Source organism: Gossypium hirsutum, chromosome A04 (assembly GCF_007990345.1).
Source record: "Gossypium hirsutum isolate 1008001.06 chromosome A04, Gossypium_hirsutum_v2.1, whole genome shotgun sequence".
Taxonomy (NCBI): Eukaryota; Viridiplantae; Streptophyta; class Magnoliopsida; order Malvales; family Malvaceae; genus Gossypium; species Gossypium hirsutum.
Genome location: NC_053427.1, coordinates 19,898,921 through 19,925,224, shown reverse-complemented (window position 1 = coordinate 19,925,224; position 26,304 = coordinate 19,898,921). Strand labels below are relative to the sequence as shown.

General features: G+C 37.7%; 1 protein-coding gene and 1 pseudogene across 1 annotated transcript; one reads left to right on the top strand and one right to left on the bottom strand.

The window, feature by feature from the left end:
* Window positions 1–1,375: 1,375 nt before the first annotated feature.
* On the top strand, window positions 1,376–4,008 carry LOC107948516 (F-box protein At5g06550). Its single transcript, XM_016883097.2, is given in 3 exon segments — window positions 1,376–1,886; window positions 1,889–2,759; window positions 3,618–4,008. Coding segments are annotated over 3 exon segments (1,524 nt in total). The 5' UTR covers window positions 1,376–1,459; the 3' UTR covers window positions 3,844–4,008.
* Window positions 3,987–10,890, bottom strand: LOC107948517 (protein downstream neighbor of Son-like; annotated as a pseudogene).
* Between the last annotated feature and the right edge of the window lie 15,414 nt (window positions 10,891–26,304).

Below are 26,304 nucleotides of genomic sequence, written 5' to 3'. Positions count from 1 at the left end.
AATCCTTTCCTAATCCAAGACTTCCCTTTACTTAGTTAAAGTTCCAACATCCACAAGTCAACTCTTTCTTCTCCAACAACACTTATTACACATAATACTAGAAATCATGTTCATGAAGAACTAATGTATAATAACCTTGAATGTTCATATTAGAGATGATAAAAATATTTTTTTCTTATCTTATTCTTCACATTCTCACACTAGCTCAAGCTTTTCAAGCTTAAAAATGGTTTTTATACAAGATTCTTGAAAGAAAGTAACTTGGGTTGTGGAAATTCTTAAAAGAGATTTGAGAAAAGAGAGAAAAAAAAAAGAAAGGAGAGATTTTTTTCTTCTCCAAACATGGTAAACGGCACCAAGGAGAAAGGTGGAGGCTTTCTCCATCTTATCTTTTCTTTATTCAATTAAAACTATTCTACCGTCAAACTAATTTTAAAATGAGTGATCTACCTTGATTAATGAATGAAAAATCCAAAATCTATCAACAATATCTTTTCGGATAATAATACAATTTAAATAGATTCTAAAATTTTTATTAAAAAACTGATGAAAAGTCCCAAAATATCCTTCAATGGAGAACCTGCACTTTAACCTATTTCTCTTATAACTTCTCTTTAATTAATAACGAATACGACACTTAGCGCTTTAAATCTTCTCATATTATTATGAAGGTCCATATTAATTTCATACATCAACTATATCATCAAAATAATATTTTCATCATAAAATGTTGGAAAATGACCCAAATACCCTTTATGGAAAAATTATCGTTTTGCCTTTTTGTACAATTTCTTCACAACAATAAGCACTTACCCAATTTAAAAATCATAATTTAAATATATTCCTTAATACCATGTCCCGACAAAAAGGGAAAAGTACAATTTAATCCGTGTACTTTTTGTTTTATTCAATTTAATCCAAAAATCATTTTTTCTTTGTACTAATACATGTCCCATGCCAACTTTATTTACAAAACGAAATCAATCCATAACTAAGCAAATTGGCCACTTTACACTTTAATCCTCATACTTTTTAATTATATAATTTAATCTTTTTTCAACAATTTCTCATCCAAAATTTACTTCATTGGTTTTCAAATAATAAACCCTTTTAAAATTCTGTTTTTTTGGTCTCATAATCGAATTTTCCTTGGTTTCCGAAACAGTGCTACCTACTCCATTGAAAAATTTGGAGGGAGGTTGTGGTCGATATCTCTATCTTCACCTCCAAGCTTTACAAAATTGGGCGGAAAACCCTTTACTTTACAGATAATTGAAGAAAATTTTGGGCCGACTACTTTCGGAGTCTTGAGCAGAAACTTGGATGGGCTTTAAGTCCCTAAAGGAAATTTCTGAAATAAAAAATACTCAGATTTACTTTATTTCCAGGGCGGAAAGAAACCGCAGCAAAAGTGCAAAACCCTAACAAAGCAAAGCCCTTAGAGCAAAAACCCTGAAACATGCTAAGTTGTAGGGGAAGCTTACTGTCTCAAACCATAAAAAGAAAAACTAAGAACAAACCCAAAAACAAAACTAAATTGAAAACTCACAAAAATGTTTCTAGAACACGAGATTTCATTCCCAAAAACATGCATCTCGAAGATAATGAAGAAGAAGTAGGATTCAACCTCAAATCCTCAGCTCCTTCTCATTCTCATTGGGTTCAACCGTTGGGAAACCTTTACTTCAACCCAGGCGCTCTCAACTCAAGAAACATCGGCTTAGGTAATCTCCAAATCCTGTCTGACGAGCTTGTTCTTGAGATTTTAGGCCTTTTGGAAGGTACCCAGTTAGGTGTTTTAGCTACTGTTAGCAAATCATTTTATGTTTTCACTAGCCATGAACCCCTTTGGAGGAATCTTGTATTGGATAACCTGAAAGGACGATTTTTTATAATCGGTCATGGAAAGTTACTTACATATCTACATTTCATCCTTCATTTGATGTTTCAAGGAGTGCCCGTTCTTCGGGTTTGAGAGTAAGGGATTTTTATTCTGACTATTTGTTTCAGAGTTGGCTGTGTGCTAATCTTGAAATGAAACCTGAATGGCTTGAAAGAGATAATATAATTCGAAAAAGAGGGATTAGTGTTGATGATTTTGTGACAAACTTCGAAGAACCTAATAAGCCGGTTTTGTTGGAAGGGTGCATGGATAATTGGGATGCATTGGGAAAGTGGGATAGAGATTATTTGGTTAATTTATGTGGCGATGCTCAGTTTGCAGTTGGACCAGTTAAGATGAGGCTAGATGATTATTTTAGCTATGCAGATCAAGTAAAAGAAGAGAGGCCATTGTACTTATTTGATCCAAAATTTGCAGAAAAAATTCCAACTTTAGGCTCAGAGTACGATGTTCCAGTGTACTTCAGAGAGGATTTGTTTAGCGTTTTGGGTAATCGGAGGCCAGATTATAGGTGGATTATAATTGGACCAGCCGGGTCTGGGTCATCCTTCCATATTGATCCTAATTCAACATCTGCCTGGAATGCGGTGATTAGAGGATCTAAGAAATGGATTTTATTCCCACCTGATGTGGTTCCACCTGGGGTGCACCCGAGCCCAGATGGAGCAGAAGTGGCATGTCCTGTTTCTGTAATTGAGTGGTTCATGAATTTTTATGATGCAACAAAGGATTGGAAAAAGAGACCTATTGAGTGTATTTGTAAGGCTGGAGAAGTGATCTTTGTGCCAAATGGATGGTGGCATCTAGTGATTAACCTCGAAGAATCTGTTGCCATTACACAGAACTATGTTAGCAGGTATGTCTTCTTTTTTACTCTTTCGTTCTAGTTTTTTCTATGGTTTATGGAAGACTCACTAACTACAGTCTCTTGAGTTCAGTTTTGATATTAATAGCCAAAAAAGAAAATCACAACTGTTTTGACCTTTATGAAGCTCATTTGATAAGGATTTGCAGTAGGATTAGATGCCCTAACTGAAGAAATACTTGTAGAATCTAGAAAGAATCTTGTTCTTATCTTTTGGCCATTCCCTCAACATCCAAAATAGCATGTTGAATTGGTTATAAACTCTGTCACATGGGCACTTTAGGGTGTGATACCTGTGTTGACACCACTGGGTGCTCACCCAAATTATGTGTTCGTCACACAATAAAAACACGGCTAAGGAAGAGAGGGTTGCATTGAGGAAGATTGCTAGGCTAATCTTGTTGTGCATTTTTGTTGATTCTGAGTTAGTCTTCTTAGCTTTTGCAACATGAAATCTGTCATTGGAGAGAGATTTAATCGGAATGTTTGTAACAGAAGTGGAGAAGGGGTAGAATATTATTCAATCATCTTACAAATCCTTTTGAGTTTGAGAAATGCTAGTATTTATGCCAAATCTTCTTGAAAGTCCTCCAAAGAACCTTCACTCGTGATAATAGATGATGGTGTATTATCTTTAATTGATTCATATATGGTTTGCATGAGTTATTACTTGTTGGAGATTATACGGTATTTTTTAGTTCTATATTTTGGGTTGTTCACCATGCTGGCTTAATTTTGGAGCTGACAATTCAACAGCATTGTTCTAATGATTGTTTTAATTTTGACACTTCTGCAAGTGGCATACATATTAGCATAACTTATATAGTTTTTACTTATTATTTATTGCAGGAGAAATTTATTGAACGTTTTCGATTTTCTTAAGAAGCCGAATGCTAGCGAGCTTGTTTCTGGGACAACAGACAGAATAAACTTGTATGAAAATTTTAAGAATGCTATAGAGGCTTCTTTCCCTGGAACAATTGATGGACTGAGACTGAAAGCAAAGCTGAAAAAAATGTCTTTCTGGGATTCAGTGATTGATTCCAAGGTGGGTGCCTTCAAGTTCTATTTCTAATGCTAGACCTGTCTGTAAAAGCCGTCGGAAATGGTCACCCGTGAAGGCCACTGAAGAACAACTAAAGACCAGACCCAACAACTCTTTTCATTGCCTGCCATTGGTATCATTATATTCAAAACAGAGAATCGATTCTTCTAAAGTAAAGAAATTCATTATGTTTTAGTTCTGTGCATTAAAATAAAACATGTGCTCAACAAGCCCTTATAAACTTGGACGATTATCACAATTCATGAGCAAGTTACAAATTCTGTGAATCAAACTAGAATACAAAGGCCAAGTTGCAATCAGTAACAAAATGTAATTTCTAAGATATCGTGACTACTAGAAGCAAACAAGGGGAACCAATAGTTTCATGAGTATGAAATCCCATTACCGTTGCTTCATTACAATCAGCAAAACAAAATCAGGCAATGATAACAAAATATAGTTTCTCTAGCTGTAGAATGTCATACGGGTGAAAGAGACACCGTATAAGAACCATTGCAGTAGCTCAAACCCTTTAATAAGCCTGAATGCAAACAAGGGGAAACAATTGCTTCGGGAATACCGAATGTATAGGCTGTTTCTTGTGAGTCTTCAACTGTGACTTCACTATCAGCTATCTGAGAAACAACCCCAAGAGCCGTATTTAAGCTAACTGAAGTGTGCTCCGTTGTAAAACTGAAAAACCACACAAATAAAATCAGAAAAAGGTAGGTAATGCCATTAGTTTGCCTTTTTCCTGTTCATGCTGTTTACCCTCAAAAGTTAGGGAACCAGCAATATATTACAGCATCATTTGTGTGTTTAAACATCTTAAACCATTCTGATAATAATTGCATTCAAAACTTCTCATTTTAAAGGGGGCCCCCCGGGGGGTGGGGAGGAAGGGAAGAAAAAAAGTAGTACAATTTCATATCATCCCTAACATTAGTTGATAACTTCAAGCGAGTTTTACCCAAAGTCAAGGACAAATATTGTTCAAGGTTTAATTATTGTTTAACGTTGCAGTTCAAGATCCATTAACGAGAAAAAGAATGTATATTATACCTTGCTTCAAAGCTTTGTCCTTTAGAGGCCATTAGAGCACATATTTTGCAGATAATCCAAGGTGGAATATGTGAATCCTTGATTTCAACACTATAGCAAAGGCCAGCAGATGAAATTGGTGTGGAATGACCATCGTTCAAGGTGGATGATGCATGGGAAAGAGAAGTACCGTGATCAGCTCTTTTGATCTCCATGCATCTAACCTGAAAATCCAGTTGACATAAAAACATGTAAACCAGGTTCTGCAAAAATTGACAAGCGAGTTTAGAACGCCAATCGCTATTTTACATAATAAAAATAAGATATTATGTCAAACAGCTATTGTATGGCCAGCCAAACGTAACAGAGAAGGTTTGCACAAGATCATAGCATGTATCTAGGGTTGTAACACCGAAATAGGGAAAGAACAAGCAATTAGAATTCACAACCAAGGAAAGCTAAAAAGAGAAACAAATCTTGTTTCTCGCATTGTTACTCACCTCTGGAGCAGAAAGAGCAGCATGTTGAAAGGGTACAGGACAATATAATACAGGAACGTCCACCACATTCAAAAAGGTCAAGAAAGATCTAAAGACGGTTACAAGGAAAATAGTCAGGCACAAAAATGCAGAAAAAAGACAATTTCTATTTATTTCAACCTGGCCAAATCAATTTAATGAACTGTCATTTGAATTGAGAAATAAAAGGAACTCACCTATAATTTAACAAAATATCATACAAGCCATGTACATTCTGGTTTCCACTGAAAGCCAGCAGAGACTGTGGAGTATTATCAACATCAGAGAAGGAATTCATGCGTCGAGTCTGCAGAAATTGTGCACAAGTTAATAGATATACCATAAATTCTTTGGCCAAAAAAAAGATACCATAAAATGAGCAAAGGGGCCGTATAGCTACACCAAAGTTTTCATTTTTACCATCCTACTTATAAACACACAACCACTTCGGAGATTAATGCATGAAACTACTATTCTTTAGGTTGCAAGTTTCTAAAAGTGCTCAGTGGTACCTAGAAATATATATTTAATATTGTCACAAAGTTGAACATTACTGATTTATACTTGAAACTAAGGATAACAAGTCAGCAGCATGTAGGACTAAAAAAAGGGAGACTAAAATGATAATGGAAAGAGACACAACAATATAGCACACTCAGATCAAAACTTTCCAATCTTTTTCAGAAAACCTTATATATATATATATATATATATCAAGAAGTATTCCAGAACAATAGTAGGCAAAGCAAGATCAACTTCGCAGCTGAAGTATCAAACTGATGGTCTGGTTTTAGATGTCCCAAATTATAGCACCAAAAAGTATCTAATGTGTCCGCCAAAGGCATGAATTCAGTCAAAAGCCACATCAAGAAAACTATCATCAGACGTACAAACCTGACCCAAATTACGCTTCTCAATTTCTGAAAGCTCTACGAGATCTTCAGTAGTTACTTGTTCTACTTGAGAGCAGCAAAGAGGCATAGTAAAAGAAACATCCTAGGGAACACAACATACAATATCAATAAAGCATTAAAATGAATCAAAATGGCTATATAAATTGCCAGCATAGATGTCGATGAATATATTTAATAAGCTGATCAGCGCAACATCTTTTACTTCCTCAGAAAGTATTAAATAAATGACATTGGCAATATTTGATTCCTCATATATCAGTCATAACATTGGGTTCGCAACAACTTGTATCAGTTGTCACTCATTAGAAATACTAAAACCAGATACTTGCGTCTGCTTTTGTTCCTTAAACAAGCAAAAAACTGAAATAGCAACCACATGACTGGAGTTGCATACATGTTCGTAAAGTCAGAAATCAGCAAAAGTTTCTCTACAATGTTGACATTAGCAAAGCTTGCTTTTATGCATGTTATAGCTTTCCATCAATCTGCCATTTTATCTATAATACTGCAACAAAACAGTAACCCAAACCTTCTACCTCTGTACCTTAGCACCAATACTTACTAGGTTAAGAGTGAATGGTTTAGAGTGTCATTAGGTGAAGCATTTATAGACTAGAATAACCACGTTCATAAAGGGAATGCTAATAACACACTATCTAAGAAGCAAACCACTTGCTACCCTTGTAGTTAATATCATATGGCAGTAAATATCACGAGCATGATAGCTACACAGAAAAACCTCTAAAAGGACTGTTAGAAATTATTTTCATTGTATACGGTTTTCCACATGATTCTATTGTTATTGTTATGTATCCAACATAAAACCATTTAATAGTCCATCGAGAGGCACAACTTGAATATAAGACCAAAGGAAATCCAAGAATTGATAAATACTGGATAAGACAATGTTAAGCATCCAACCTAAAACTATTTGGTAATAGGTGGAGAGGCACAACTTGAAATAAAACCACAGGTAATCCAGTACCTAAAAAATGCGGGATAAGTCCACTTAACATGATCATGATTACAAGCACTATGCAATAGCTTAACTACTTAAGAATGTCATCTTACATGCTCTTTTAGTGAAGATCTCAAACCTCTTGTTGACTGGGAGATATAAGCTTGGTATGATCTACTTCTTCCCAAACCATCAACAGAAGTGAACATTACCACAAAATGTGAAGTGCACACTGAAGAAAGTTTCCAGCAAATCATTATCATGATAGTTTTGTACTTTTAAACAAAACAATGCAAATGAGCACTGCATTCCAACATAAAACTTCACACAGAATTCAGTCATCAAAAGAAGAAAAGACAACTTGAAATAGAGGATGAAACCGAGCAGGATTTATTGGATAGGCATATCCCCGTCTTACTCTTCAAAACAAATAAATAAATAACCCAGTGAGCCATAGCAAATATTAACCCCAAAAGCATATGCATGACATTGGCATGTTTTCTTTCCAACAATGTTTCAGAAGCAGCAATGAATACAATTGAACAAGATAAATACAAGCACTGCTGCACATGCATACATGGAGATGTGTATGTGCAAGACATAAAATATTAGGTGTTCTCATGTCAAGATAAAACATCAGCCTTAGGACTTGGCTGAATTATAAATATTCAAGAAGATCAGCACATGGTTGCAAATGTGTCAACGAAAGTCATAACCATGAAAAAACATTTACCATAAAAGACACTACAAGCGTTTTCCCGAAACATATAATAAAGACTCCGAAATGACTCCTCCCATGCTCCAATTCGCTTTCTTAAGAAATCCATTTCAACTGGGGAACAAGGGACAACATCAATTAGATAACTTCTGAATGGAAAGTATGAGGAACAAACATTCTGGACATGTGTGTGTTTGTTAGTCCACAAAGGAGAGAGAATTAAACTCAAAAGTTCCATTAAACAAACCTCCATCTGCTGCTGATGAGACCAATATTGACATGAGAGATGGCGGTAAGCTAGATTGAGGGTAAATCCATGAATGTAATGCTTTAGAATTTAAAATTTGGGAAGTCAGTCCGGTCTGTGAAGCACTGCTAATATTTTGATCTTCAGAGGAACCAGAATGGGATGTAAACTGAGGCACACCATACCACACGTAATTAACCTATTTAACCTGGAATAACCAAAACAGTATTAAGTTACATAAACAGGCAAAATAAGCAGTCACTTAAAAAGGAACAAGGAGGCAATACACACATATATAAAGGAACACATCTCAGGAGTGACCTTATCTCCAAGTAGAGAAAATATAATATATATATGAAGAAAAACAAAAGGCTTATTCACCAATTCACGGATGATGAGGACACCAATCGCATATAAGTTTTCAAAGTAAAATCCACAGGAACCTTCAGGCCAGTCACATGGAATTCAGAGCAGAAGCTTCCAGTTGAAAGGTCATCAATTTTTTGAGAAGACTCAGGAGGTCTAGTTGGGAATGCTTCACAGACAGCTAGTCCTTTCAAAGCTTTATCCTACAAAATGATCAGTGGCTTATTAAGGGGAACAAACATAATTTATATAATCAAGCTTGAAGCTGCTAAAAGCATATACCATGTCAACAGTTGCCAAGCCTGATAACTTTTGACCCCCTGATGAAAGCTCAGTAACACTAAGAAATGTACCATGGCTACATTTTTCAAGTGTAGGACGGGCACTGAGCATATCATCTTTTGGAACATCAACAGAAGCAACAGAATTCTGTGGACTGAAAGGAACAACATATAACCAATAAATCAAAGAATAACTCTACGTATTATGTGGAGGAATACTAGGATTAACAGACATACAACGAAAATTGTTGCCTTCTCTCAGCAGCAAAATTTGAAAATGCGGAGATTTTCTTTAGGCTGATAGGCTGCTGAATTGAACTATTTTCCTGATTAATGATAACACAATAGAACAAATCAATTAACCAGCGATTAATTTGTGAATATTAACACTTTAGAAGCATCCAGATATGTCCATTAAATGCATTTTAAGGAAATGTAACAACCTTGGCATTTTCTTTTCCTGAAAGTTTAAACCTTGATTTCTTGGCAGGATATACTTCATCCATACGGGTGTCAATATATCTAGGATTCCTTGGAGGATCTGTTTTCTTGAGTCCATTATCCATCTCACTAGCCAAGGGAATGGAGAAAACAAATTTCTCAGGAAGTTGCAACTTAAGATTAAAAAAGTTGTAAACAAATGTGAACTAATTGCATTACCTTGGGGCCAAAGATTTACTAACAAGCTCAGCAACATTGGTTCGCTTTAACTGTTCCCCCTGTTATGTGAATATTTCTTATTAAGCATAAAAGTAAACAACAATTCCTCTGAAAGATCAGCTAAACTGTAGTCAAAGTGCCTGCTTCTACAAGTTCAAAACTAAATGACATAAACATGTTATATCATTTGACCAAAAAATATAATAGTTAAGGTACAGATGAAAAATAAGCTAACAGGAGAAAAAAAAGTTCAGAGAATGATGAAAAGATTAAACATCACACTTAAAGGTTCGATTTGGCAGAATTAAGAAACACTTAAATTAGTGAACCATTATAAAAAATTAAAATATATGATAAAATCAAAGAAGCCATTGAATTATTAGTGGGACAAAATTTTAAAAATAAATAAATGGTACAGAGAAGAGACTACCAATGAATTTATCACTTTTAAGAGTAGCACGATATCATTATCAAAACATCCTTCCCCCTAAACAATTAAAAAGAATTTTCAACCAAGTAGTAGCTTAGTTGGCACCAATGTAGATAAAGAATCCTAGAGGTAGCGAGTTGGGATGGACTTAGGTGCCTAATATCCTCCCTCCTCAGGTGAGTATAATTAGCAAAGGGTTTAGAGGGTAGTTTAGGAAATGTGAAAAAAAAAAAAAAAACTCAAACATAGTCCTAAGAAATAATCGAAACCAAGATAGCCAATCCGCAACAGTGCTAATATCAATTTGAGAGCAGAAAAGAGAAAGCAATACTCTGAGTTCCGAAGGGGTCTTCCTTTTAACTGTTGGACCAACTTTCAGGGCATCCCCACCGATTTGCAACGAAGCAGAAGTTAACGCACCATGCGCAGCTACCTTCGCCATATTCGAAAGTCCTACAATAACCTCGACTTGTTTACCTGAAATAGCGACAACAATCACAGTTATTATGCCGTTCCTTTAAATAGAAAAAAGAAACATCGAACAGAATATGCGCAATTTCCTGCTCATAGTCAAAACCTTAGAAAACATGGTGACAATTCCAAATAGATTTCATATGAAAATCAGATTCAAATCAACGCCTTACCAATTAATAAATCAATAAAAGAGGCGAGAGGGGATATGGACATGCCCTAAGCGGACATTAATCTAGGGTTTCGAGGAAAAATTTAGCTTTGCCCCCAAATTGAACCGCTGGGGCAAAATCACGAAAAGAGGAGAGAAGAGAGAGAGAATAGAGGCTGAGAAATTGCGTTAAAGTGGAGAGAGTGAAAATTTTTTGAGTCTTTTGTATTGGTTTTTGAACAATTTGATTTCCCTCCTGCAATTGACGGCGTTATGCGGTCGTTTTGTTTAATGTGGCAGGGTGCCGTTAATTGGCACCGGATCACACGTGGTTGCCTTTGCCTATTTTCGGGTGCTGGGTTTTGGGATTTTTGCATTGCAACCTTGTTGGGTGAAGAAATCAAATCACCAAGTTCCTGGCCCAATAGTTATATGTTTTTGTAGTGAAATAATGAAATGAAAAAATAAATTAACCGGAAAGAGAAAATACAATAGACACACAAATAGAGAGCGACGTCGTGACGAGGAGCCATGTGACGTTATGATGATACAATGACGAAATAGGAGAGAAGCAAAAACGACATCGCGACGACACGATAGGGGATGTCATGACCTGTCATGCAATTTTCTCGATTTTCTTCTTCCAGTCGAATTCTGATTATTTATTCCAATCGAACTTTGATTAGTGTAGATTTTAAAATTATTTGACCTATAAATTTAGCCTATAAATAGGTCGTTTTCTACCATAGAAAGATTAACCTATAACACATTTAAGTATTAATTTTTACAAGCTTTCAAAAAATTTTGTGTTTAAGTTTTGAGGGTTTTTATTTTCGAGTTTCGGAGCTTAGTTTTTATCTCTATCTTTGTACTCTCGTTTGTTTACTCATTAAGTGAAAAGTCAAAGCCTCATTTGCCCGTGGTATCACAAGTTTTAGTTTTTGGCAGTTTCAGATAATTAAGGAGATAGCTTATATGACCGAGGACAAGGGTGATGATTCGTTGCTCTTCACATAATCTAGTTAAAGGTGGAGTCATGATAAATGTCAAGCACTGTCTGATTTTGAGAAGAATCTCATCCATTTTGGTCTTTAGGACTCGAATGGTCCGTAGAGTGTTTGAAGCAAGGTTGGTTGCAGAGGGTTACAATCAAGTGGAGAAAGTTGATACTTTCTCTCATGTTCGGGTATTACTAGCCCATGTTGCATTATACAACTTTGATTTGAAGATTAAGAGTCTTTTAGTTTCCAAGTACGAGCACGATTTATACTTGGTTGACATTCTACAAAATTCGAGTTAGACCCGTGACGGGGTATGGAAAATGAGTCGTGATAGATACGAGTCAAGGTGGAGACTTGTGGGATGTTTCTCACATTTATCAGACGTTTTGCAGACAATTAGGAAGATGTTTGAAGATTTACCGAAGAAAAGGTAAAACAGAGGCGACATCGCAATATGAAGATAAGTGACGTTGCGACAAAACCTCAAATGAACATGGTGGCAACGTCGTGACAAGCATGCATGGGATGTCACGACGTCACGATGATTTCTCCAAGTTATGCAGTCACGTTTTCACCAAAAGACCACCCGTCGGCCACTGAAATGTCGTTGTCACCGGCACCGTCATATCCAGTGGTGCCATCATAGGTGCGACACCCTCACGACACCCCGAGCTAGTTTGGCTGTTGTTGATTCGGTCCGGGCCTAGTGACGATCCAACTTGTCCAATCCAACAACCAGTTGGACTGTCAGTCCAATTTCACACACCATGCCCAGTTTGACCAGTTTTTGGGTCTTAGTCTCAATTTTGGGTTCTTGAGCCTAATTTTTTTTTTCTCAAGTCCAATTTTCAAGTTCAATTACTCATTCAACCAATTGTCTGACTTGAAAATTAATTTCTAAAAATATCATATTAATTTTAATTAATTATATTAATTTAATTTTACTTGATCAAAATTTATTTTTTCAAAAAATCACTGATATTTTCCAAATTAAATTTTTAAGAAAATTCTTTAGCCAAATTATCCAATTGAACGATTCTCACGACTGCCTAATTTAATTTCACATCAATTAAATTTTCTTCTGATTCAAATGCAACCGATCAAGCTTTTGTCGGAAGGACCAATCGAACATATACAATTAGGCTCGAGTAATTGTAACTATGTTTAAAAGCATCGTTCTGATAATTCACAATTTACTTATGACATCGTCATGTGTGTTACCTTCATATAATATCCGTGATTCCTTTTAGTTAAATCCACTTACTCAATACAATCATATTTTATCTCATTGTCACCATCATGTCTTCTTAATGATTAATATGATCACTGTTAACAAATGATTGTGATAAATTTCTCGTTCGAGAACAAGCAACTTGTGGCCACGTTCCATATTTATCAATCCACACAATGTCAATGAGAGGATACCGTTAACTCTTTAATCTAGCTATGAATTCCATTGTTGCTAGTAAAGTCAGGCCATACACAATTCATGTACCCAACATATTGTTTATAGGCTCGATTATCTTTAGAGCATAAGCCTCCATTTATATCAAAGCACATGAGTTACATACGCATGGTCAATGGCTAACTCAGGATTTAGGTAAATTACACCATGAACGTCACAGGTGAATTAATTCATAAACAGATTCTGAATTAATTCATCTTGGTCCAACCCAATGTATCATTCTTCTTGTGACAGCCCTAAAGTGACCCTAGTCGGAAAGCAGTCTCGGGACCGCTAGACCGAGTCACCAAATTATTTGAATGTGATAATTATTGCCTAAAATATGTGAATATAAATGTGTGAAAGTTTTAAGCTTCGATTTAGTTAATTGCATGTGAATTTAGTTGATAGGACTTATGTGAGAAAATTTAGAAATGTGCTAGGCAAATGCAAGTGGCCTAATAGTGCATGTAATCAAAGGGGTGGACTTGCATGTCAATTTCCCCCCATTTAAGTACTAGTGGCCGGCCATGACAAGGGATGATGGGCAAAACATGTCATGAAACATGTTGTGTTAATGGAAGAATAAAATAAGAAGCATGGGCAATAAACTAATAAGAAATTGAAGGAAGAAAACAAAGAGAAAAAAATGTGTTCATCATTCTCATGCATGACCAAAAAAAAAAAGAAGAGAAAAGCTCTATGTTGTTCTTGGCCGAATAGGAGAAAGAAAAAGAAGGAAAAAGAGCTTTGAGGAAATCGGCTATGGTGGTTTGATAGACTAAGGTATGTTTGATGATGTTCCATGAGATGCATGCATGTTTTAGTAGTTAGCTTGAGTTCTAAATAGCCCATGGTTCAAATCTTTACTATGTCATGGAGATGATATTCGGCCAAGGTGGATTGGTGTTGATATCATTTGCATGCTAAAAGTGAAGCTTTGTAATGGTGCATGTGATGGTGGATTGATGATTCTTGAATCTTCTTTTTAGCATTTTTGAGTGAGACATTAAGTTCTTTGTTTAACCATGACCAAAAATTGAAATGGTATGGTGTTGTGATGCATTTGGCCATGGTAGGAAGTAGAAGGGAAAATATGGTTGTTGTTAGATGAAGTAGAGTCTAACAAATGAGCACATATGCGCATTAGTTGCTAGATGGAGAAGAATCGGCTAGCAAGTTGTGTGCTAAGGCCGAATATAATTTTTGTATATTAATGAGTAATGCATGTGTTGAATTGATGGAAAGGGAGAGGATGCTTTACTAGTGAATATATGTGTATGGGCCAAGTTTTGAACTTGAAACAAAATGGTGTTTAGTCAATACAAGTGACCATACTTGTAGAATGTATTGAGTGTTGCAATCGGCCTCAACATAGACATGTATGTTCGGCCACATGAATGGGTACATAAGTTGATGTGTATGTTTGGCCATAGGTAAGCATATTGATGGCTTTATCTTGACTTAGAAAATTCGGCTAAGGGAAATATTAGCTAGTATGTTGAATTCGATTCGTAATTTCGTACATATGTGACTCTAATGTCTAATGTATATATGGGCTAAGTACCTTGAGCTTCTCTTTTGATGTTCGAATGAATTGTATTAAATTTCTTGATGTGATTAAAAATGCGTATGACCATTGTGTATTTGAGCTAAAAGGTGGCCATATGACCTATCAAACTCCTTGTCATATTCGGCCATAAGCTAGCAAAATGAGACTTTAATGAGTTAAATTTGTTTGAATTAAGCTCAAGAGCAAAGGGGAACTAAATCCGATAAAGGGAAGGAAAAAGTGGTCGAATAGCCGTCGAAACCGTTCGACAACATCCGAGGTAAGTCTTCGAGTAATGACCCTACTTGAATTATATTGAAATGATTAGTCATACTATGACGGATAGCCGAATGTGCATAGAGACTATGTTATAAAGCCAATTGAAATCATGCTCTTTGTGTGCGGCTATTGAGCCGAAATTGGAAAGGTTTAATAAATGTTTTGTGTTTGAGCCTTAGTAACGAAAATGAAATATGGATGTGTCATGATTATTGATATATGTGTGCATGAGCATTTGAATGATATCCGGGCTAAGTCCCGAAGGCATTTATGCTAGTGATTTTATCCGGGCTAAGACCCGAAGGCATTTGTGCGAGTTGCTATACCCGGGTTAAGACTCGAAGGCAATTGTGCTAGTGATTTTATCCGAGCTAAGACCCGAAGGCATTTGTGCGCGTTGATATATCCGGGCTAAGACCCGAAGGCATTTGTGCGAGTTGCTATACCCGGGTTAAGACCCGAAGGCAATTGTGCTTGTGGTTATATCCGGCTAAATTCCGAAGAAACTTGGGTTCGAAGGTGAGCGTGTTGTGCTGTAATAAATTCAATTAATACGCTCGAAAAACCCAAACGATAAGGTATGTTTGCGTGTGCATCGGAAAAGTCGATTCGTTTTAAATAGTATTCGTTCAATCGACTAACGAACTTTCAGCTTTTAGATAGGTTAATACCTTGTGTGTATATGTTGATGAAGTGTGAAGTAAGTATGTTTATGAGAATGTGTATTAATAAAGTGATTCATTTAGCTATGTGAATGTAATACTTTAGTCAAAGCCGATTTCATTACTTGAAACTTACTAAGCTTTAAAATGCTTACCCCGTTGCTTTGGCTCTCTGTTTTATAGATTTTGTTCGTTAGATATCGGATTTGGGATCATCGAAGTCGAAGTCATCCACACTATCAAAGCCCTTTTGGTACTCTTTTAATTGAACTCTGGGTATGGCATGTATAGGACTACCCGTTTTGTTGTTGGTCATTGACCCTTTGGTTTTGTGTAAATTTGGATAGCCATGCGAAAATGGCTTAAATATACTTTGATCATAACATTATAATCGTTTTTTATGTTGTCGTCGAGAGGTATGGAAATGTTGGTAACGGTTAGCCATGGGAATGGTTATTCATGATCATTTTTGGTATATGTATGACAAACTCTAGTTGATCCATGGAGGATCATGAAATAGGTAAAGTTTACCTCAAAAACAGATGCTGGCAGCAGCAGTGATGTGGATGTGAAAAATCACTAAAAATAGTAGGAATGGAATTAAATAGTGGATAAATTATTTGATCGAACCTTGATGAATCTATTTTCATATGGAAGAAACGAAATGGTCATATGAGTTGTAAGTTAAGAGATAATTAGGTTTTCGTGAAACAGGGCCAGAACGGTTTCTGGATTCCCTGTTCCAACTTTGAAAATTAATTATAAATTAACCAGAGATAATTAGGAGTCATGCCATATATGTATAGATTCCTCTCTGAGTCTAGTTTCTATAGAAACAAACGGCATCAGTATTGAAGCTCTGTGCAGGGAGATATCCAAATCGTAATGCATGAAGGTCAGTGTAGTCGCACCCTGTAACAGGGGAGAATTTAACTAATAAACTGTACTAATTGGCCCGACCAAAAATTCTAGAAAAAAATATGTAGTTGGGCATATGAGTCTAGTTTCAGGGAAAAATTACGAAACTGATTTTCGAGTTGTGAAACTCAAGATATGATTTTTAAGGTGACAGTGACGTAGTTAGCCAACTGCCTGGAAATTTTTAAAATGGACTGCGATAGTAAGCGAATTTAGTCTGTGAACCCCTCGTGTCCGACTCCGGCAACGGCCTCGGGTATGGGGTGTTACAATTTTATTGGTATCAGAGCTACGGTTTAGTCGATTCTAGGACTACCGTAATACGTTTGGGTCTAGCTATACATGCCATTATGTGATTAATTGATAGTGTGGTGATTTCTGACATTTGAATTTGTGTTTATTTATAGTAATGGATCCCGATCCCAACCGAGCGATAGTTGATGATGTGGAGAGTGTGGCGCCTGCTCCCGCACAAGGGACAGCGCCGGCGGACTCTCAACCTAATGCTAGTAATTTGAATGATGAAGCTAGACAAGCTTTCTATAGCGTGATGAATGATTGGTTCAACCAATACATTCGAACTAATACGGCTGTTCCACAACCTCCATTCCCGACTAATACAACCCCCGCACCTACAATACCTCCGGTATCTGACCAAATAAGGTCAAATAAGCCCCCAGTTGACAGAATTCGAAAACAGAGGGCTACTGAATTTAAGGCTACGGATAGTGATGATGCCGAGCAAGCTGAATTTTGGTTGGACAACACTATCCGGGTACTCGATGAGCTATCTTGTACACCCGATGAATGCCTAAAGTGTACTATCTCCTTGCTACGCGATTCTTCCTACTATTGGTGGAGTACTCTGACTTCTGTTGTGCCCCGGGAGCAAGTAACTTGGGAGTTTTTCCAAACTGAGTTTCGGAAAAAGTATATCAGTCAGAGATTTGTTGATAAAAAACGGAAGGAATTTCTTGAGCTTAAGCAAGGTTCTATGTCAGTTACTGATTACGAGCGAAAATTTGTTAGACTTAATAGATACGCTCGGGAATGTGTTTCGTCCGAGGCTATCATGTGTAAACGCTTCGAGGATGGGCTGAACGAAGATATAAAAATGTTCGTTGGCATTCTTGAAATACGAGAGTTCGTAGTACTTGTCGAGCGAGCTTGTAAAGCCGAAGAGCTCAGAAAGGAAAAACAAAAAGTTGATGTGGGAACTAGAGAGTTTCGTAAAAGATCCTCGGGAAAGTCTCTTCAACAGGCATCGAAGAAATTTCGAGATGATGTGGGCCGGTCTAGAGGCACTTCGGGCCTTCTTAGACGAGATCGTGATCGACCCCCTGTGGGTACACGAGGCACTTCGGTCGCCAGTGTTGGGAATGAACGTCGAGACAGAACGGAATGTCGATATTGCGATAAATGGCATTCGGGGAGTTGTAGATTCCATGACCACTCCTGTTACAAGTGCGGATCAGTTGGCCACTTCATTAAAGATTGCCCGAGGTTGTCTGAACAGAATGTAAATCAGAGTGGGAAACCGGGTGCTACCACTGCTCGAGGTAGACCATCTAGAAATACGGGCAATGCTAGTGGTGGTCAGAGAGGATCTAGAGATGCTACGACCAGATCCGAGGCTCGTGCACCTGCTAGAGCTTATGCTATACGTGCCCGCGAGGATGCTTCTTCGCCCGATGTTATTACCGGTACTTTTACTCTCTTTGATACTAATGTAATTGCTTTGATTGACCCCGGTTCTACTCATTCTTATATATGTGAAACCTTAGCATCCAGTAAGGCTTTACCTATTGAGTCTACTGAGTTCGTAATTCGGGTGTCAAATCCCTTGGGTCGTTACGTGCTTGTCGACAAAGTGTGTAAGAAATGCCCCCTAGTAATTCGAGATTCCTGTTTTCCGGCGGACTTGATGCTTTTGCCGTTTGATGAATTTGATGTTATTCTTGGTTTGGATTGGTTGACCGTGCATGATGCGGTTGTGAATTGCAAAAGCAAGACTATTGATTTGAGGTGCGCAAATAACGAGATAATCCGAGTTGAGTCTACGGACTTAAAGGGGTTGCCAGCTGTAATATCAGCAATGTTGGCCCAGAAATATGTAAGAAAACGGTGCGAAGCATACCTTGCGTATGTACTTGATAACAAGGAATTAGAAAAGAAACTTGAGTCGGTACCAGTAATTTGTGAATACCCGGATGTTTTTCCCGAAGAATTACCGGGTTTACCACCTGTTCGGGAGGTAGAGTTTGGTATTGAGCTTGTACCTGGAACTACGCCAATTTCGATAGCTCCATATCGTATGGCACCAACTGAGTTAAAAGAATTGAAAGCTCAGTTGCAAGAGTTAACGGATAGAGGTTTCGCTCGACCAAGTTTCTCACCTTGGGGAGCACCAGTATTGTTCGTGAAAAAGAAGGACGGAACCATGAGGTTGTGCATTGACTATCGTCAGCTGAATAAAGTGACAATAAAGAACAAATATCCGTTACCGCGTATCGATGATTTGTTCGACCAACTGAAGGGAGCCTCAGTGTTCTCAAAAATAGATTTGAGATCGGGCTATTATCAGTTGCGAATTCGAGATTCGGACATACCCAAAACTGCCTTCAGAATGAGATATGGTCACTACGAGTTCTTAGTGATGCCGTTTGGGCTCACTAATGCCCCTGCGGTATTTATGGATTTGATGAATCGGATCTTCAGACCATATTTGGATCGGTTCATAGTTGTGTTCATTGATGACATCTTGGTCTATTCAAGAGATGAGACCGAACATGCTGAGCACCTGAGATTAGTGTTGCAAATTTTACGGGATAAGCAGTTATATGCTAAGTTTAGTAAGTGTGAGTTCTGGTTAAGAGAGGTTAGCTTCTTGGGCCACGTGGTATCCGCATCGGGTATTCGAGTTGACCCGAACAAAATTTCAGCCATACTTAACTGGAAGCCTCCGAGAAATATTACTGAGGTTCGGAGCTTTTTGGGACTTGCCGGTTACTACCGACGGTTTGTAAAAGGTTTCTCGATGATAGCCACACCCATGACGAAGCTACTTCAAAAAGATGTTAAGTTCGAATGGACGGAAAAATGTCAGAAAAGTTTTGATCAACTGAAAACTTATTTGACCGAAGCTCCAATTCTAGTGCAGCCCGAATCAGGCAAAGAGTTTATCATTTATAGTGATGCGTCCTTACTTGGGTTAGGTTGCGTATTGATGCAAGAAGGTCGAGTTGTGGCCTATGCGTCGAGACAATTAAAGCCACATGAGAAAAATTATCCGACCCATGATCTCGAACTAGCTGCCATCGTATTCGCTTTAAAAATATGGCGACATTACTTATTTGGTGAAAAGTGCCATGTATTTTCGGATCACAAAAGTCTCAAATATTTGATGACTCAAAGAGACTTAAATCTGCGACAAAGACGTTGGCTCGAGTTGTTAAAGGATTATGAGCTTGTCATTGACTATCACCCGGGAAAGACTAATGTGGTTGCGGACGCCTTAAGCCGGAAATCACTGTTTGCTTTACGAGCGATGAATGTACTCTTGTCTGTTCTACCCGACAATGTGTTAGTAGCTGAATTAAAAGCCAAACCATTATTGATTCATCAAATTCGTGAAGCTCAGAAAGTCGATGATGAATTGGTTGCAAAACGGGCTGAGTGTGTTCCGAACAAGGAATCGGAGTTTCAAATTGATGATGATGATTGTTTGAGGTTCAGAATTCGTTTGTGTGTTCCAAGGAATTCGGAACTCATTTCGATGATTCTGAACGAAGCCCATTGTAGCCAAATGTCAATTCACCCGGGGAGTACGAAAATGTACAATGATTTGAAACGTCGGTTTTGGTGGCATGGTATGAAACGAGACATCTCTGACTTTGTTTCGAGATGTTTAATATGTCAACAAGTGAAAGCAGAACATCAAGTGCCTTCAGGATTACTTCAGCCGATCATGATACCCGAGTGGAAATGGGATCGAGTCACAATGGACTTTGTGTCCGGACTGCCATTGTCAGCAAGTAAGAAGGATGCGATTTGGGTTGTTGTTGATAGACTGACTAAGTTGGCTCACTTTATCCCCGTGCTTACGGATTTTTCATTGGATAAACTAGCTGAATTGTACGTTTCTCAGATTGTGAGATTACACGGGGTACCTATTTCTATCGTGTCGGATAGAGATCCGAGATTCACCTCACGATTTTGGAAGAAATTGCAAGAAGCTTTGGGTACCAAGCTGCATTTTAGCACTGCTTTTCACCCCCAAACCGATGGTCAATCCGAGCGGATAATTCAGATACTTGAGGATATGTTGAGATGTTGCATCCTCGAGTTCAGTAGTTCATGGGAACGGTATTTACCTTTGATTGAATTCGCTTACAACAATAGTTTTCAATCAAGTATTAAGATGGCACCTTACGAGGCCTTGTACGGGCGTAAATGTCGTACACCATTGTTTTGGACCGAGCTCGGTGAAAGTAAAATTTTCGGAGTTGATTTGATTAAAGATGCCGAACAGAAAGTAAAGGTAATCCGTGAAAGTCTGAAGGCAGCCACAGATCGTCAGAAATCGTATGCGGATTTGAAACGAAAAGACATTGAATATCAGGTGGGAGATAAAGTGTTTCTTAAAGTTTCGCCTTGGAAAAAGGTACTCAGATTTGGCCGTAAGGGCAAGTTGAGTTCGAGATTCTTTGGGCCGTACGAAATCTCCGAACGAGTTGGTCCAGTTGCGTATCGATTGATTTTGCCCCCTGAACTTGAAAAGATTCACGACGTCTTTCATGTTTCGATGCTTCGACGCTATAGATCTGATCCATCGCACATAATTAGCCCATCAGAGGTTGAAATTCAATCCGATATGAGATATGAAGAAGAACCAATGCGTATCCTAGCTCGTGAAGTGAAAGAGTTGCGGAACAAAAAGGTTCCGTTAGTAAAGGTGTTATGGCTCAAACACGGGATCGAGGAAGCTACTTGGGAAACCGAGAGCTCAATGAAAGAACGATACCCAAACCTATTTACCGGTAAGATTTTCGGGGACGAAAATTTTTTAAGTGGGGGAGAGTTGTGACAGCCCTAAAGTGACCCTAGTCGGAAAGCGGTCTCAGGACCGCTAGACCGAGTCACCAAATTATTTGAATGTGATAATTATTGCCTAAAATATGTGAATATAAATGTGTGAAAGTTTTAAGCTTCGATTTAGTTAATTGCATGTGAATTTAGTTGATAGGACTTATGTGAGAAAATTTAGAAATGTGCTAGGCAAATGCAAGTGGCCTAATAGTGCATGTAATCAAAGGGGTGGACTTGCATGTCAATTTCCCCCCATTTAAGTACTAGTGGCCGGCCATGACAAGGGATGATGGGCAAAACATGTCATGAAACATGTTGTGTTAATGGAAGAATAAAATAAGAAGCATGGGCAATAAACTAATAAGAAATTGAAGGAAGAAAACAAAGAGAAAAAAATGTGTTCATCATTCTCATGCATGACCAAAAAAAAAAAGAAGAGAAAAGCTCTATGCTGTTCTTGGCCGAATAGGAGAAAGAAAAAGAAGGAAAAAGAGCTTTGAGGAAATCGGCTATGGTGGTTTGATAGACTAAGGTATGTTTGATGATGTTCCATGAGATGCATGCATGTTTTAGTAGTTAGCTTGAGTTCTAAATAGCCCATGGTTCAAATCTTTACTATGTCATGGAGATGATATTCGGCCAAGGTGGATTGGTGTTGATATCATTTGCATGCTAAAAGTGAAGCTTTGTAATGGTGCATGTGATGGTGGATTGATGATTCTTGAATCTTCTTTTTAGCATTTTTGAGTGAGACATTAAGTTCTTTGTTTAACCATGACCAAAAATTGAAATGGTATGGTGTTGTGATGCATTTGGCCATGGTAGGAAGTAGAAGGGAAAATATGGTTGTTGTTAGATGAAGTAGAGTCTAACAAATGAGCACATATGTGCATTAGTTGCTAGATGGAGAAGAATCGGCTAGCAAGTTGTGTGCTAAGGCCGAATATAATTTTTGTATATTAATGAGTAATGCATGTGTTGAATTGATGGAAAGGGAGAGGATGCTTTACTAGTGAATATATGTGTATGGGCCAAGTTTTGAACTTGAAACAAAATGGTGTTTAGTCAATACAAGTGACCATACTTGTAGAATGTATTGAGTGTTGCAATCGGCCTCAACATAGACATGTATGTTCGACCACATGAATGAGTACATAAGTTGATGTGTATGTTCGGCCATAGGTAAGCATATTGATGGCTTTATCTTGACTTAGAAAATTCGGCTAAGGGAAATATTAGCTAGTATGTTGAATTCGATTCGTAATTTCGTACATATGTGACTCTAATGTCTAATGTATATATGGGCTAAGTACCTTGAGCTTCTCTTTTGATGTTCGAATGAATTGTATTAAATTGCTTGATGTGATTAAAAATGCGTATGACCATTGTGTATTTGAGCTAAAAGGTGGCCATATGACCTATCAAACTCCTTGTCATATTCGGCCATAAGCTAGCAAAATGAGACTTTAATGAGTTAAATTTGTTTGAATTAAGCTCAAGAGCAAAGGGGAACTAAATCCGATAAAGGGAAGGAAAAAGTGGTCGAATAGCCGTCGAAACCGTTCGACAACATCCGAGGTAAGTCTTCGAGTAATGACCCTACTTGAATTATATTGAAATGATTAGTCATACTATGACGGATAGCCGAATGTGCATAGAGACTATGTTATAAAGCCAATTGAAATCATGCTCTTTGTGTGTGGCTATTGAGCCGAAATTGGAAAGGTTTAATAAATGTTTTGTGTTTGAGCCTTAGTAACGAAAATGAAATATGGATGTGTCATGATTATTGATATATGTGTGCATGAGCATTTGAATGATATCCGGGCTAAGTCCCGAAGGCATTTATGCTAGTGATTTTATCCGGGCTAAGACCCGAAGGCATTTGTGCGAGTTGATATATCCGGGCTAAGACCCGAAGGCATTTGTGCGAGTTGCTATACCTGGGTTAAGACCCGAAGGCAATTGTGCTAGTGATTTTATCCGGGCTAAGACCCGAAGGCATTTGTGCGAGTTGATATATCCGGGCTAAGACCCGAAGGCATTTGTGCGAGTTGCTATACCCGGGTTAAGACCCGAAGGCAATTGTGCTTGTGGTTATATCCGGCTAAATTCTGAAGAAACTTGGGTTCGAAGGTGAGCGTGTTGTGCTGTAATAAATTCAATTAATACGCTCGAAAAACCCAAACGATAAGGTATGTTTGCGTATGCATCGGAAAAGTCGATTCGTTTTAAATAGTATTCGTTCAATCGACTAACGAACTTTCGGCTTTTAGATAGGTTAATACCTTGTGTGTATATGTTGATGAAGTGTGAAGTAAGTATGTTTATGAGAATGTGTATTAATAAAGTGATTCATTTAGCTATGTGAATGTAATACTTTAGTCAAAGCCGATTTCATTACTTGAAACTTACTAAGCTTTAAAATGCTTACCCCGTTGCTTTGGCTCTCTGTTTTATAGATTTTGTTCGTTAGATATGGGATTCGGGATCATCGAAGTCGAAGTCATCCACACTATTAAAGCCCTTTTGGTACTCTTTTAATTGAACTCTGGGTATGGCATGTATAGGACTACCCGTTTTGTTGTTGGTCATTGACCCTTTGGTTTTGTGTAAATTTGGATAGCCATGCGAAAATAGCTTAAATCCGATAAAGGGAAGGAAAAAGTGGTCGAATAGCCGTTGAAACCGTTCGACAACATCCGAGGTAAGTCTTCGAGTAATGACCCTACTTGAATTATATTGAAATGATTAGTCATACTATGACGGATAGCCGAATGTGCATAGAGACTATGTTATAAAGCCAATTGAAATCATGCTCTTTGTGTGTGGCTATTGAGCCGAAATTGGAAAGGTTTAATAAATGTTTTGTGTTTGAGCCTTAGTAACGAAAATGAAATATGGATGTGTCATGATTATTGATATATGTGTGCATGAGCATTTGAATGATATCCGGGCTAAGTCCCGAAGGCATTTATGCTAGTGATTTTATCCGGGCTAAGACCCGAAGGCATTTGTGCGAGTTGATATATCCGGGCTAAGACCCGAAGGCATTTGTGCGAGTTGCTATACCTGGGTTAAGACCCGAAGGCAATTGTGCTAGTGATTTTATCCGGGCTAAGACCCGAAGGCATTTGTGCGAGTTGATATATCCGGGCTAAGACCCGAAGGCATTTGTGCGAGTTGCTATACCCGGGTTAAGACCCGAAGGCAATTGTGCTTGTGGTTATATCCGGCTAAATTCTGAAGAAACTTGGGTTCGAAGGTGAGCGTGTTGTGCTGTAATAAATTCAATTAATACGCTCGAAAAACCCAAACGATAAGGTATGTTTGCGTATGCATCGGAAAAGTCGATTCGTTTTAAATAGTATTCGTTCAATCGACTAACGAACTTTCGGCTTTTAGATAGGTTAATACCTTGTGTGTATATGTTGATGAAGTGTGAAGTAAGTATGTTTATGAGAATGTGTATTAATAAAGTGATTCATTTAGCTATGTGAATGTAATACTTTAGTCAAAGCCGATTTCATTACTTGAAACTTACTAAGCTTTAAAATGCTTACCCCGTTGCTTTGGCTCTCTGTTTTATAGATTTTGTTCGTTAGATATGGGATTCGGGATCATCGAAGTCGAAGTCATCCACACTATTAAAGCCCTTTTGGTACTCTTTTAATTGAACTCTGGGTATGGCATGTATAGGACTACCCGTTTTGTTGTTGGTCATTGACCCTTTGGTTTTGTGTAAATTTGGATAGCCATGCGAAAATGGCTTAAATATACTTTGATCATAACATTATAATCGTTTTGTATGTTGTCGTCGAGAGGTATGGAAATGTTGGTAACGGTTAGCCATGGGAATGGTTATTCATGATCATTTTTGGTATATGTATGACAAACTCTAGTTGATCCATGGAGGATCATGAAATAGGTAAAGTTTACCTCAAAAACAGATGCTGGCAGCAGCAGTGATGTGGATGTGAAAAATCACTAAAAATAGTAGGAATGGAATTAAATAGTGGATAAATTATGTGATCGAACCTTGATGAATCTATTTTCATATGGAAGAAACGAAATGGTCATATGAGTTGTAAGTTAAGAGATAATTAGGTTTTCGTGAAACAGGGCCAGAACGGTTTCTGGATTCCCTGTTCCGACTTTGGAAATTCATTATAAATTAACCAGAGATAATTAGGAGTCATTCCATATATGTATAGATTCCTCTCTGAGTCTAGTTTCTATAGAAACAAACGGCATCAGTATTGAAGCTCTGTGCAGGGAGATATCCAAATCGTAATGCATGAAGGTCAGTGTAGTCGCACCCTGTAACAGGGGAGAATTTAACTAATAAACTGTACTAATTGGCCCGACCAAAAATTCTAGAAAAAAATATGTAGTTGGGAATATGAGTCTAGTTTCAGGGAACAATGACGAAACTGATTTTCGAGTTGTGAAACTCAAGATATGATTTTTAAGGTGACAGTGACGCAGTTAGCCAACTGCCTAGAAATTTTTAAAATGGACTGCGATAGTAAGCGAATTTAGTCTGTGAACCCCTCGTGTCCGACTCCGGCAACGGCCTTGGGTACGGGGTGTTACACTTCTAATGAATAAATCTATGTCTCTACCCATGGAGTCAACTACTCTGATAGCATAGACTAGCTATATCCCCAACTGGAATTATAGATGATATAATAATCCTTCTAAGTATTTGAATCAAATGCCCACTTTGAAAATTTTTTTACGGGATTACGAACTCGTTTAGATTATCTACTGAAGTAAGTTGTCTTTCTTG